This window comes from Gambusia affinis, linkage group LG04, assembly GCF_019740435.1.
Source record: "Gambusia affinis linkage group LG04, SWU_Gaff_1.0, whole genome shotgun sequence".
NCBI lineage: Eukaryota > Metazoa > Chordata > Actinopteri > Cyprinodontiformes > Poeciliidae > Gambusia > Gambusia affinis.
In genome coordinates this window covers 31033804-31047351 of record NC_057871.1, presented here as the reverse complement: position 1 = coordinate 31047351, position 13548 = coordinate 31033804, and the positions used below count along the sequence as shown (strand labels likewise).

General features: G+C 35.9%; 2 protein-coding genes across 3 annotated transcripts; one reads left to right on the top strand and one right to left on the bottom strand.

The window, feature by feature from the left end:
- The first annotated feature begins 428 nt into the window (after nucleotides 1-428).
- On the top strand, nucleotides 429-4143 carry gpank1 (G patch domain and ankyrin repeats 1). The gene is made up of 4 exons (XM_044113147.1): nucleotides 429-1257; nucleotides 1333-1474; nucleotides 1570-1645; nucleotides 2688-4143. Exons 1-4 carry the CDS (start codon nucleotides 832-834, stop codon nucleotides 3127-3129), a joined length of 1086 nt encoding a protein of 361 aa, XP_043969082.1. The 5' UTR covers nucleotides 429-831; the 3' UTR covers nucleotides 3130-4143.
- A 1444-nt stretch (nucleotides 4144-5587) lies between these two features.
- LOC122829007 (cytochrome P450 3A40-like) lies at nucleotides 5588-13326 on the bottom strand. 2 transcript variants are annotated; one of them, XM_044113145.1, is made up of 14 exons: nucleotides 13226-13326; nucleotides 12428-12521; nucleotides 12266-12318; nucleotides 11997-12096; nucleotides 11735-11848; nucleotides 10699-10787; nucleotides 9966-10108; nucleotides 9755-9882; nucleotides 8528-8600; nucleotides 8255-8415; nucleotides 8103-8170; nucleotides 7880-8038; nucleotides 6233-6395; nucleotides 5588-6121 (listed from the first exon to the last, which is right to left on the bottom strand). In XM_044113145.1, exons 1-14 carry the CDS (start codon nucleotides 13294-13296, stop codon nucleotides 6020-6022), a joined length of 1518 nt encoding a protein of 505 aa, XP_043969080.1. In that variant the 5' UTR covers nucleotides 13297-13326; the 3' UTR covers nucleotides 5588-6019. The 2 variants fall into 2 exon arrangements, with proteins under 2 accessions (XP_043969080.1, XP_043969081.1); XM_044113146.1 differs by having other exon boundaries at nucleotides 6233-6389; nucleotides 13226-13322.
- Nucleotides 13327-13548: the final 222 nt, after the last annotated feature.

Sequence of the window (13548 nt, the reverse complement as noted above, 5' to 3'; positions counted from 1 at the left end):
CAGCTGTAATGGAGATTCAATAGGTCCAAAAAGCCAACAGGACTTCTTGATCTTCCGTTCAAAAACAATCATGTATTAAGTGCAGTGGAGAATTAAGATCATCCCAGAGCCAGAACCATGTTCTGGTAAACATAGAAAAAAAAGGCTTTATACACTATTGTACTTGGAGACCAGGATGGTTAGCTACACAAGCTGAAGGAGATGTCTTATTTCTCTTCATTTTGAGTGCTTAGTTCAAACATTCCTTTATAAATCTTTGAGTGATCAAATACTACAAAGTTAAAACATAAGTTTTTATGTTTTTACCTTATTAAATACAAACTGCCTGAGATTGGACGTACGAGATTTCTCATTTATTTCAAGTTGAATTTCAACCAGGAAAAAGAATCACAGTTCAGTAGAAATATTAACACCCAAACCAGTAGGTGGCAGCACTCAAATTAGTTCTCGGAACGTTTAGTGCTCCCGGAAAAAAACAACGTTAGCTTCAAAGATCACAAACATTTCCTGCTCTCTTTGCTTATGATGTCGAGTTTCTGTCTAATGTATGTGTATAAGTTGTCCTGGTAATGTGAAGGATTATTATCTAATCACTTACCGTATCTCTTAATTTAAAGTTAACGCCTTTACCACGGCTGGCGACTAGTTTATGTTGTGCTTGTGGCTGAAGATAGTTTAGGATTCCGTTTAGCCTTCAATTTGTTGTTGCAATTTGCAGCACGGACTGCAAATTGCTATGCTGTTAACTGGCAATTGGCATTGCTTAATTAAGGTAACTGTTGAAGCAACAGTGAACTTTTAACCGGGAAAATCGGAAGTTTGACGCGTGGAATGGCTGCTTTAGGATTTATTCCTGCCATCGACCATGATGCTTTTAGTTTCGGAACAGAACAAACGTCCACCAAAAAAAGTTCCAAAATAAGCGGAGAAGAAGTAAGGAGGTTCTATGAAGACTTAATTAAAGATGACAAAACCCAGAAGGACCAGTCAGTGAGAGCAACCCACAGGAACAATCGTGACAGGGGCTCTGATAGAAGAGTGAGGAGAAGAGTCGGGGCTGGACGAGTGCAGGTTCGACCCGAATCTGTTGTCCAAATGGAGGCAAGACGTGAAAGAGAAGACAACCAAAGAAGACAGCCTGAGAGATCAGAGAGAGCCCAGGAGCTGCAGGGGCTCAGGCTGCTGCGCTGCGCTCATCAGGGGGACATTCCAGGACTTAAGGAGCTGATCTCAAAAGGAGTGGACATTAATTTTCAGGTAGCAACACCAAGAAGCGTTGTTTCTTTTCAGCTTGATTTAATGTTATTTATCAGTTTGGGTTGTGTCCTGCAGGACTCCTATTTGTGGACAGCTGTGATGTGTGCCAGCTGGTCAGGACAGAAAGCTGCAGTGAGACTGCTGCTGATGCACGGTGCAGCCTGGGTCGGAGTGGTTGATACAAGAGGCAAGGATGCCCAAGATCTGGCATCAGAAGGTATATTCATTTGTCTGTGCTAACCAGTCAGGTTTCATAATATTTTGGTTTGTATATTTTTTCTGAATATTTTTACTTGCCCCCTTTCCTCACAGCTGGCCATGATGACGTCCTGGAAGAGTTATTAAGTTTTGGAAAAAGTCCACAGAGAGAGACGCATCCTCATTGCAGGTTAGAACTTGTAATTACGACTGAAGAACTCACACCATTGGCACAAATAAGTTACAGCGTACAAAAACTAAGATACCCATGTAAAAACGGAAAATGCATTCATCTGAATGGGTTTTATGAAAAGGTGATGTTGCTTATGAAAAGAAATTTAGTTTTTTCAAATAAAGCTTTCTAAAATAAACTCTTTTACTGGACACAGACAGTAACAGATCAAAGTATCTGTGTAAGTTACTATGAACATAATGTGGATACAAAACAAGCATATGTGAAGCTAAAACACTTCTTTGGACTTTTTACCTAAGATATAGTGGCTTGTAACAGCAGTCATACCACTTTCACTTTATAATATTACATCCACAGACTTCAATTCATTTTATTTAAGTAAAATGTTTTACATTAGCTTAAATTGTGAAGTTATATTTGGATCTAAACTTAAACCATTAAACTTGTCATGGAGAACTGTTCAAACCTTCATGGTACAGTAGAACAAGGAATATGGGACAGTGGCACAAATGTGTACACATTTTTTTGATTGCTGTTTGTAGAAAAAAAACAACTTGACCACCATGTGTCCATGTTCTTCCACAAAGCAGCTGGGTGCAGCTTTGTGCTGATACTTTGTGGATGTAACATGATAATGTTCCTGGGCAGCCTTGAACTTTTGGAGATCAACAAAAGACAAATATTTGGAGATCAAATATTTGAAGCAATACTTAAAGCCTGAAAATGCAACTTAATTTACTGTACTAAACTATATTTAAAAAAATCTTAAAACAAATGGTCCATAGTGATAACATTACATCTGTTTTTTAAGCTACAGCTATTCGTAAACTGCCTGCTCTGTTGCACATTTGTCAAACTACAAGAATATAAACTAAAAAGCCATTCAAATTTCTATATTGTATGCACATTGTATTAAAAGAAGAATTCACTGTTATTTCATGAGAATTTACAACCAAATTTGTGGTGCTGTATTCACTGAGTTAAAACAGCCAGATATTTCTGGCATGTCTGCTCTGACATGTTTTCTTAATGTTCTCAGTTTGCTCCAGCCTCAGTGGTGCGATGTGTGCCGTTGTGAGTATGGGGACAGCCACTTGTCACATCTTTCCTCTACTCTGCATCAGTTCAGTCTGCGCCATCCTCAACCCAGGCCTTACTACTGCCTTCCCCCGTCCAGCAACAGCTACAGGATGATGGTTCGCTGCGGCTGGAAACCAGGTACTGGTCTGGGCCCAGAGGCAGATGGTGCTAAGCAGCCCGTATCCACCGTATTAAAAAGAGACCAGAAAGGTCTGGGATTTGGACCAATGAAAAGACCTAAAGTGACTCATTTCAAAGCTGGTGATGCTGATGCTGTAAAAAACCAACGGCAAGAAAAAGAAGAAAAGGGACGAAGAGGACAGAAGAAGAATGAGATCAAGAGAAAAGAGCAAAAAGATAAAAACTGGGAGAGAGATTTTCGTGCTTCGTTTTATCAGTAACACCTGGCCATGCTGTCCTGTTGGTGCTCTCTCTGTGGACTTGTCTAAAACGTTTCACACTGCAGTGTCCTGGTTGCTGCAGTGTCACCGTACCTCAGTTTTGGTCAACATGTTTTCTACTGTTTGTGCAATGAAGCAGCAACTATCAAATGTTATTTCTTTTATTTTTTTCTGATTCATTCTTACTTTTGGGATTTGCTGTTGACTTTCTGAAACTGCTTCAAAAACAATTAGTATTTATGTTGTAACTATATCAAAAGAATGTAAATGTTAATTTATTTTCATTTTTTCTTGTTTCTTGAAAACCCTATGAGTGACAACAGAAGTGTAACATCACTAACCTGGCCAGTGGCTCTCCTTAGGCCTTTTTGCAGTGCTGCATCCCACCTGGCCGTTCTTGGTTAATTATTGCTATTTTAACAGTGAAAAAACAATTGGCCCTTACTTCAGATCTGTTGTTCATGTTATGAGGCTGAAAACTGTGCAAGTAACATCCTGTATAAGAAACTGTAGCCATCATCTTTTTAAAAAACATTTCATGTTTTCATTTTAAATCTAAAAATAGGAATAAAAAATGTTATTTAATAATTGCAACAGATTTTCTGTAGTAGATATAAAAAGAATTAAGATGCCTTTGTTTTTTTCAAAAGTCAGGTTAAAGGTATATGCGGCTCTATATCTTTCTTTTGTTTTTTTGGAAAATGTCTTTTTGGATTGTAGACGTTGCAAATATCTGTTCTAGAAATTGTTTTGGGGCCCATGGTGCAGACAATTTTGGGCTTCTTTGACAATATGAAGAAGTGAAAAAATTGCAAAAACTACATGATCATGTCCAGCATTAGTACTGTAATCATGTGAAGCCAACATATCAACAAGAAACTGAATTAAATAAAAACATGTTATTATGCAAATATGTTAGTTTGCTAAAGAACATATTGACTAGCCTAAAGAGAAGTTGTAAACATTTATCCATTGTATGGACTAATGAAACCCAGATTATTTATTTTATCTAAAGTCCAAATGATTAATCCCTAACTCAACCAGTTACTGAGCTCTCTCTACTGCAACTCCAGCTTTTCACCTAATTTAACACACCCAGACATGTGACTTACATGTTTGTTCTCTACTGCTTTGTCAGCTTGATATTATGACCCTTTGCCACAGAATTGTAAAACACTCATAAACCCTCACCGTTTACCTCTCGAAACTTGAATGTCATATTTACTTGATCTTGCTTTTACAGTTGTTTAAAGTCAACCAAAAATTTACAATTTCATATGGAAGGACTAGCATAAATATTTTCTTTTTAACATGGTAAATGGAGATATAGAGTATTTTTAAGACAAACCTGCCTTGTGTGTATTGTTTTTACAGATTTTTGTAAAAGCTAGTAATTCAAATGTCATTCAATGAGATTTGAATTATTAATGAATTATCAATGTAATTCTTAATGTCAGTTGGCTCCTGCATAGATTTTAAAGTAATCACTAGAACTCCTTAGTGATTTTTTACCAGAGTATCTAATATTGCTAAATATCTACATACAAGTATGCCAGATTAGACTTACAAGTAATTTACATAATCTACACATACTAAATATAATAATATTTCGCCCTATATGTGGCCCTATAGCCCAAACAGCCACATTCTCAACACTGAGATTTATGATAATTATACTCATCCTTTTTGATTTCTAAAACTTATGTAAAAAAAATAATAAATGAATCTTTACACAGGTCAATCTTTTTTATTCTACTATATATTTTTCATTTTATAAATGAGGATATAGAAAGGGCCTACATTTTGCACCCCTATCATATTTCTTTCTCAAATGAAAAGTAAAACTTACATTGTCATTATTGTGGATGTAGTCTAACCATCTGGAAGTTAGTTTGGCCCATCACTTTATGGAGTAAAGCTCATTTGAACAAATTAACTACTACTTTTGTCGCTTTAGTCTCAGCTTTGTGTATTTGTTGCAGGATATGTAGTAATCTTCATTCATGATCTAAAGTTTTTCTTTGATTAACAAATCCCCTCTGGTTTAGATTGATCAGGTAAGGAGTTCTCTAACCACCCATCTGTATATGATTATGACAGTTTATAGTCTGGCTTAAGAACAATGTTAAAGGAGTCGTTTCCACATTCATGTCAACCATTTCCCACTTTTGGATCACCAGGGAAATGACTTCCCACTAGGAAGGCTGCAATTAATCCCCTTATTTAACATGAATTATTAGAATTATTTAAAGTAATGGTGGAGGAAATTGTTCTTTTAGGCTCAAAAATTTTTTTCAAATTTGGTTTGTAAAACAGCTTGGTTGAAGATTTCTGCAGATAAACAACCTCATGTTTAGCAAACAGATGGAATATGTACTTTCTGGAAGGTATGTCTTTAGTAAATGACATTTGGAATTTTTTTTCATAATGTGTTGTCAGTATTGCTTATGAGGAGATAAACATGGACAAAGATTTAATTTATGTGGACTCCATATTTTGTAAAAGGTAACACTTTGGAAATAATAGTAAAAAATTGTGCACTTTCATCAATCATATTTCAATATAATTCAAAAGAATATTTGTGGAGAAATTATGTTAATAACTTTCTCTTTAATAAGTTTATACTTTGACAAATGTATTTTCTATTTGATCAATATAATTTCAACAAGAAAGTCTGGGTAAACTCAGGTGGGGATGAGAAACAGAAAGGCACCTTTATACTATGTAGAAAACCAGAAGAAAATGTTCCAAAATATTCAACCGAAATACTGCTGTTCATTAACTTTAACAAAAATTAGTCTTAAATGCTCTTTATCAAATCAAACTGCTACAAACAACTGCATACATAGGCTTAGCCTTGCTCAATGTACAGTCAGACAGCCTGTTGTTTTCAGTTGTCCATGTCTGCAGAGTTGAGGGAGCGTTTCTGTAGCTTTAGTTTGATTGGCTGCAGAGGTCCCATCAGGCCCTCGGGGTCCATCCTCAGAGGGATCTTGGGAAATAAAGAAAAAAGTCAAGTAGGTCCTTTTGTATTTTTCTGCAGTATGTACTTTGACATTTCTCACTGTATATTTTTGAAAGTAAACTATTTTTGTAATAATACCTCAGTTTCGTCACAGACCAGGAAGCTGTAGTTCTGCAAAACTTTCACCAAGGCCAGTTTGATCATTACCAGAGCAAATCGCATCCCCAGACAGTTCCGTGGTCCGATCCCAAACGGCAGGTAAGTGTACGGGTTGATGCTCTGTTTGTTTTCCTTACTAAATCTTAAAAAAATGCACAAAAAGAGAATAATTCATAAAATATTATGACACTTTTAACTGCTTGACTGTGTGTTTTATCATTTTATCACTAGGAATGTGTACTTATTAGACTATGTACAATGAGTGAAATTGAATAAATGAAAAAGAAAGATATATAATGCTGGACTCTTGTCATTATGTGTTGATTTATATTTGATGTCATTTTTTGGTATGTTTTATTGTTTCTTACTTATTTTTTATGACTTTTTATATTCACATATTTGGTGTGAATATCAAGTATGGGATTTATTCATGTCTCCATTAGGGACTTGAATATTTCTGAAATATGAAATCAAACAAAACTCATTTATGATTGTGTGTTTTTTGCTATTGTCCATCCATCCATCCATTTTCTGAACACCCTTCGTCCCTAATGGGATCAGGAGGGGTTGCCGGTGCCCATCTCCAGCTGCGTCCCGGGCGAGAGGCGGGTTCACCCTGGACAGGTCGCCAGCCTGTCGCAGGGCATTTTTTCCTATTGTCCTAAACACATTTCACAAATTCCCAAAGTGATCCTTGAGAATTTGTGAAATTTGATTTGTTTGTTTTTATTTTTAAGCAATTAAACTCTAAATTAATAAACATTGGGCCTACAGTGATATTTACTAAAAGCCCCAGTGCCTTGTCAATACATAAGAGAGAACTTAGGCAGGTTTAAAATTGCAGGTGCAGATGCTTGCTTTCTAGCAATTTGTGACAAGGACATTTTTATTTTCACTACAGTATTTACTGGGAGCTTTATTATCTTTTCCACCAGCACGAAGTCACTCTTAATCAAGCTGGGAAACGAATATTTACTGCTAATTAATCCTTTCAACGCTGTTAACGCCAGGCCTCTAACACAGGACAGTGTAAACAAGATCACTTTGAAAAACTTCTATGTTGACTTAAATGATCTTTTATCTCTTATATGCATTGATTCTGACTGTTTACTAATTAACAAGCTGTTGATATACTTGAAAATTCTGGTCTAATTCAGCTTGTTAAACAACACACAATCGATGATACAAACTGGAGTAATTAAATAAACTTATTTTAGTGATTGTTGAATTTTGAAAAAGAAAAATGTAAGATAAGGTTTGACAGGCAAAAAAAAAAATAAATTAAATCACCACCAAGTCAACTTCTATGGGCTTATATGAAATCTTGGCAAACTGACTGAAGGATGCTCTCAGCAATGATATTGCCTTGGTGTGGGACTTGGTTTCTACTTTACAATTTTTTGTCATGTTTAGGTAGAACCATTTGACAGAGAACTGTTAAAATGCTGAAAAAGTACAAATTACTGAAAATCCTTTGTCTTGTTAAATAAGACTTCTTAAAATTTCTACAAGGTATGGAAACAAATAAGGGGTTTAAAACCTTCTACACCACTGCAGCAAGGTCTAACGTGACTAAAAGTACTCAGTAAGAGTTTACAGAGTAAATCTCGGCACTGGTCGGCTCACCGCTCAGGTTTGAACTCTTCTGGATCTGGCCAGAACTCTGGGTCACGATGCAGAGCATAAACTGGAATCATAACAATCATGTTCTTGGGGATTGTGATTCCTTTGATTTTCACAGTTTCTTTAGTCATTCTCTCTAAACGTGGAGCTGGGGGGTAGAGCCTGCAAAAACACAGAGGTTTTTACCTTAAAGTCCTTTACAAACGACAAAAATCAAACACGTTACCTCAAACACTCATCCACCACACTGCTGAGGTACCCCATCTGCATCAGACTTTCATACTGGATGGCACCCTGAAGAATTTAAACATGATATTGTTTTGTTGTTATTTTTATGCATTGTACTCTTTGATGGTTTGCCAGAAATGTTGGTTGTACCTTCTCTGGAAAAGTTGAGTCTATTTCCTGCTGAAGATGTTTCATCACTTCAGGATTCCTTGCCAATGTGTATGCTAAGAAAGTAAGAGTGGTGGCACTAGTTTCATACCCAGCAAAGATGAGCATTGTGACTTGGGAAAGGATCTCATGATCATTAAGACCTATTGGAATGGATAAGAGGGGAATCAGCTGTGATTCCATTAACACTGGTGATGATATTGTGTAAGAATCAAGTTTGTATCTAAGAGTACAATTAAATCCTTTTATAATTACCTTGATTCTCCATCACTTTGGTGAGATTTTTTGTTTGATAGTTGATAAAATACTGAAGAATATCTGCCATATTCTAAAAATGGATCAGAAAGTAGTAAAGCATAATTTTATGTTACCAAATTAAATAGTTTAAACTTTCAGGATTTTTAAAAAAATCTATATTTGTAGACAGACAATCTGTGAAAAATAATTTAGCTCCTCTGTGATTCCAGCGCTAACTAGAAATAACTAATCAGAGCTAGGAGGAGGATCTTAGCGCTGTTAATCACCCTTTGTGTTTTTCTTCCCTCCTTCTTCTTTGCTGCTCTGCATTTAGCAGAGCCTGTTGTGAATGTTAAGGCCAATTAGCATGCCTACCAATGATAGCAGATAAACGGTTTTCCTGTCACAGTAAGTTGTTTCTCTGCCTTTACATGGGGTTGATTGAAAGCACTAAGACCCTCCTCCTGGCTCTGATTGGTTGTTTTTGACTGGGAGCGTTGCATTTCTACAAACAGAAATAGTAATTCATGGAGGAGGTGGAGTAGATCAATCTCTTCATAGATCTGTCTCATAGCATATAGTCACGACATGGTGACAATTTAAAGAAGTTAGATACTGTAGCTTTAACTGAGCATAGTTCATTAAATGGACATATCAAACAAAATTCACTTTTTCAGCCTTTAATAAATTTTTTCAGTACTGTAAGTTCCTAGTAGTGTAAAAAAAAAAAAAAAAAAAAAAAAAAAAACATTTATTCTCTCCAGTGATACGTAGATATCTTTATATCCTTTTAAGTTATATCTTCCAGTTGTTTCATTTTTCTTTATTGCCTATAACATTTTTGTGGCTATGACGTTACCACATTTGCTGTAGAACTACTAAACACAGTCATGACTTCTGGCTAATCAGTTTTGTGAATCCACCAATTTTATATCACAGTGATTTTGTAGTCCAAGTTGAATTATGCGGAAGTTGCAAAGTAAATAAGTCAGAACGTTTGGCTCTAGTGTGTATTCCTTATATCTTCCACCTGCATCAGAGTCTCTTTACAGTGTCTGGTTAAAGTCTGTGGAGCTGCAATAATGAGGAATTCAGACCAAAGCATTGCAGTTCTACTTTATGTAGATCATAAGTGAGTAATTTACATGTGAAAAGGAAGGATTTTAAAGCATAATATATCCAGTTTAAACAATCTACATTTGTGAACATTCAGGACTGTGTAGCACTAGTGTGTTTTTGGCAAACCTTTCTTGAGCTCTCATTCCGTTCGGCTCTTACTTTCTCCACAACTGCTCTAAAGAAAGAAGTAGAGGACTTGGGGAATAGTGAGACTCCAAGGAGGTCCAGCAGAGGAAGACAGAAAGGAAAAAACCCTGAGGGGACATGGGAGGTACACAGTTTTAATGCTGGATAATTTAGCTTTAATGGACAAAAAGGTGAAATCAAATGGCAATACCTTGAAACAAGAAAAGAGGCACAGGAAATCTTAACAGCTTCGAAGCATGTGCAATGAAGGGATTTGAAGGCTCGTTAATTGAGTCCAGGTCCACACTAAATAAACAGCTCGCCATCACATCCATGCTGTACGGTCCAAAAATGCTAGAATACACACCAGATACAGCCACATGGTTCAGGTTACCAGCCTGTATGTAAATGTGTTCAACACCAGGAGATTGCATGCAGTTTGGCACCTCAAATACAAAACATGCTGCAAAAAAATTTAAATATGATGGAAATGTGACAGAAATAATAACCAGATCATCATCAATAAATATTTCAGTAATGTAAAATCCAAATATCTAAAGTAAAGGCTTATAGCCATGTCCAAATTAGAGTGTCTGACATAATCTAATGATTAAATACATCAATATTGTCTTATTTATTGTACTTTCAAGATTTTCGGTTATTGAAGGTAAATTCCAATTATCTGTTTGTCTGTTATTTTCACAACAATCCATCCAATTTGCAGTGATGGCCCCAAATCATGTTTCGCAGGGGAAGTAGCCACTGCTACAGTTGTTCTCCTGTGTTTTAGGCTAAATTGCTAGTTCTTAAAAATATATAGTATATATGTATACATATATATATATCTATATATATGTGTATATATATAGATATATATATTGTACACTAAACCAGAAATGAAGCTTTTTTGTTTTCTGTCATATAATTTGCTCTGGGTTACTCACTCTTTCATAATAATAACTTCATTATTTTCCACCTTAGATTGCAAGCCAACAACCGTCTTGTGAGAATGGTGCTGCATTATGTTGAACATCTAAAAGCAGAAGAAGAGAGAATATTCACACATTGAGTGAAGATGTTTGTATGTGTACTTTTCCAACCAGAAGTTTATGTTTCCACTTATTATAGACATGAACGTCACACAAATATTGGGCTATTTATGATTTGAACATTTGCTGTTCTTTTTTGGGTGCACTTATGAAACACCAAAGAAATTTTAGTTATTTTTTTATAATTCATACATGGACAAGATTATATATAAATATTTTAGATATCAATATCTAAAATTTGTTGGGAAATCACAAGCTTCTAACAGATTTGTATGTTTTTCAGCTGATGTCATTAATATGTAAAAAAAAAAAAAAGGTTTTGAGTCATGTATTTTGTAATCTTTTTAGAAAGTAAATCCTGTCTGTGCCTGCATCAATCAGCACGTTTGCTTTCAATTAAGTAGTTTGCTATTCTCCACCAATAAGCTGATGCTGTACAGGGGGGTTGCCGGACAATAAACTGGCATGTGTTGCTTCTTTTCCTACTACCAAGAGCCTTTTTTACACAGTAAAACTCACTTTATAGTGGACAGAGAGATTAGTGTCCCAATTGTTTTCAGTTCATGACAGGCTTGAGTCTGGGTGGTTATGAGATTGTCCCTCATCATCCTGAAGATTTTTTTTTCTTTTTCATCTATGGGGGTAGTTTGAGGAACTTGCATGTGTTATTTCCAACAAGAAGAGAAGCCAGAAAGTCCAAAGCCCATGTCTGTTGGCTTCAAAAAGCATGGAGGAGCTTAGGTGCAATTAAATGTTTTTGAAAATGTGTGTTTATATTTGTACACCCAAAGATTGCTTTTGAAAAACAATGAAGTTGCATAATATACATTTATTCACTTTAAAGCAGAAGTGTTTATTCCATAACTGAGAGACCAAATTTAATATGTCACTTTTCTGAGCTTATGTAAACCTCTGACCTGAACTGTCCTACCTGTTTTATATGCCCGGAGGTGAACGAAGGAGTAACTTGGTTACGAATTCGTCTCCACTGATCATCTTCAGCAATGTTCACCGCGTCATAGAGGTCCCCATTCAGGCGGAAGTTCTAACAAAAATAAAACAGGTTTATTTGTGATTTTAGGCTCAATGAAAAACTATAAGACCAAAAAACTTGAAACTGCTTTTATTATTAGAGAAGAGAGACGGGAGTTCAAACACTTGTTCCTTTTGCTGTTTATCTTGTGTGTCCTTACTCTTCGGTTGGTAAAGTAAGTGAAGCACTCTTTAACAAGGATGATTTTGAGCATTTCAGGATCCATGACAGCCAGCATGGGCCTCCTGAGCTCATACAAGCTGAAGAATAACACACATCACACACGTATCATTAGCTGCTGGGCAGTTTGGCATAAAACCTTGGAGATTTCTGACTTCCCAAATATTAGTGTTTAAGAAATATAGAGACAATACTAAAGTAGATGCCATTGTGGTTGTCAATAAAAAAATAAAAAAAGTTTGGACCTACCCCCATACTCTTCCATACTTTTTAGCACATTCATTGTCATCCAAGTAGTACACCTGAAAAACAAAACATCTTTTTAGTATTTTCTACTTATTATCAGACTTAAATGTACATGGTGAAAACATAAATTACCCCTTATTTATTCATGTCATACTATCTAATTACCAGGTTATGCCTCCCGACTGTTCCCCAATACATGGTTGGCTTGGGTCCCCTGACCCCCAACTTCTCAAACACTCCATATGTCCAGTGGCCATACCTGGACCGGATGAAAATTGTTATTGTTTTCATGGCAATAACAATTTGATACATTTCTTTTGAAGAGTATTCCTATTCAGAGTGAGCACAACTTATTTGATCACAAAAATACTTACAAAACATATGGAGATACATGAGATCAGAAGAAATCATGTTTCAGTTGAGAAAAAAGGGAAAAATGTCCATGATTGATGTGGCATATCCAAAGTCTGTTGAGCTCAGTTTTTTGGGGTTTTTTGTACTTTGAATTTGACTGTGGGCAGCAGTCGTCTATTGGTGCCCTAAAGGGAGGGTCTATTCCCTCCCTTAAGAGGTACGTAACTGGTCACCCTCTGGCCTCATTTGGCTCGCCAGGAAAAACAATTAAGCAGTTTCTGCTGGTCATAAATCAGATAACATGACTGGGCATGTCTAAATGAGTACAGTAGAAAACTAGAAATCTTAAAAACAAAGAGAGGAAAAATGGCATTAAAAACAGATTTTCTGATTTTTTCTGGCAAAACTCTAGACAGTTTTGAGGTTACATCAGCTTAGATTAATGACATCTCCAACTTCTCAAATACTCCATAGTGTGGCCATACCTGGACCGAATGCAGTACAGCAAGTGTAACTTATTTTCATGGCAATAACATTTTTGATGCATTTATTTTGAAGAGTATTCCTATTCAGAGTGAACATATCTTATTTGATCACAAAAATACTTACAAAACAAATATGGAGATAAATGACATCAGAAGAAACCATGTTTCAGAGGAGAAGAAAGGAAAAAAGTCCATGACTGATGTGGCATATCCAAAGTCTGTTGAGCTCAGTCTTTTTTTTTTTTTTTTTTTTTTTTTTTTTGTATTTTGAGTTTGAATGTGAGCACCAATCGTCTAATCCCTCCCTTAAGAGTTACGTAACTGTTCACCCTCTGGCCTCATGTAGCTCTCTGGGAAAAACTATATAAACAGGTTCTCCTACTCCTAAATCCTGTCCGGGCATGTCTGAATGAGTATAGTAGAAAAGGAAAAATGGCATTAAAAACA

Excerpts from the sequence above, each read along its gene's own strand:
- gpank1 (XM_044113147.1), top strand. The coding sequence starts at position 832 with ATGGCTGCTTTAGGATTTATTCCTGCCATCGACCATGATGCTTTTAGT. Across the intron at positions 1,475-1,569 it reads CCAAGATCTGGCATCAGAAG|CTGGCCATGATGACGTCCTG; the intron begins GTATATTCATTT and ends CTTTCCTCACAG. Across the intron at positions 1,646-2,687 it reads GAGACGCATCCTCATTGCAG|TTTGCTCCAGCCTCAGTGGT; the intron begins GTTAGAACTTGT and ends TAATGTTCTCAG.
- LOC122829007 (XM_044113145.1), bottom strand. The coding sequence starts at position 13,296 with ATGGACTTTTTTCCTTTCTTCTCCTCTGAAACATGGTTTCTTCTGATG. Across the intron at positions 12,522-13,225 it reads TTTATCTCCATATTTGTTTT|GTATGGCCACTGGACATATG; the intron begins GTAAGTATTTTT and ends CATCCGGTCCAG. Across the intron at positions 8,601-9,754 it reads GGAATGAGAGCTCAAGAAAG|AATATGGCAGATATTCTTCA; the intron begins GTTTGCCAAAAA and ends ATCCATTTTTAG.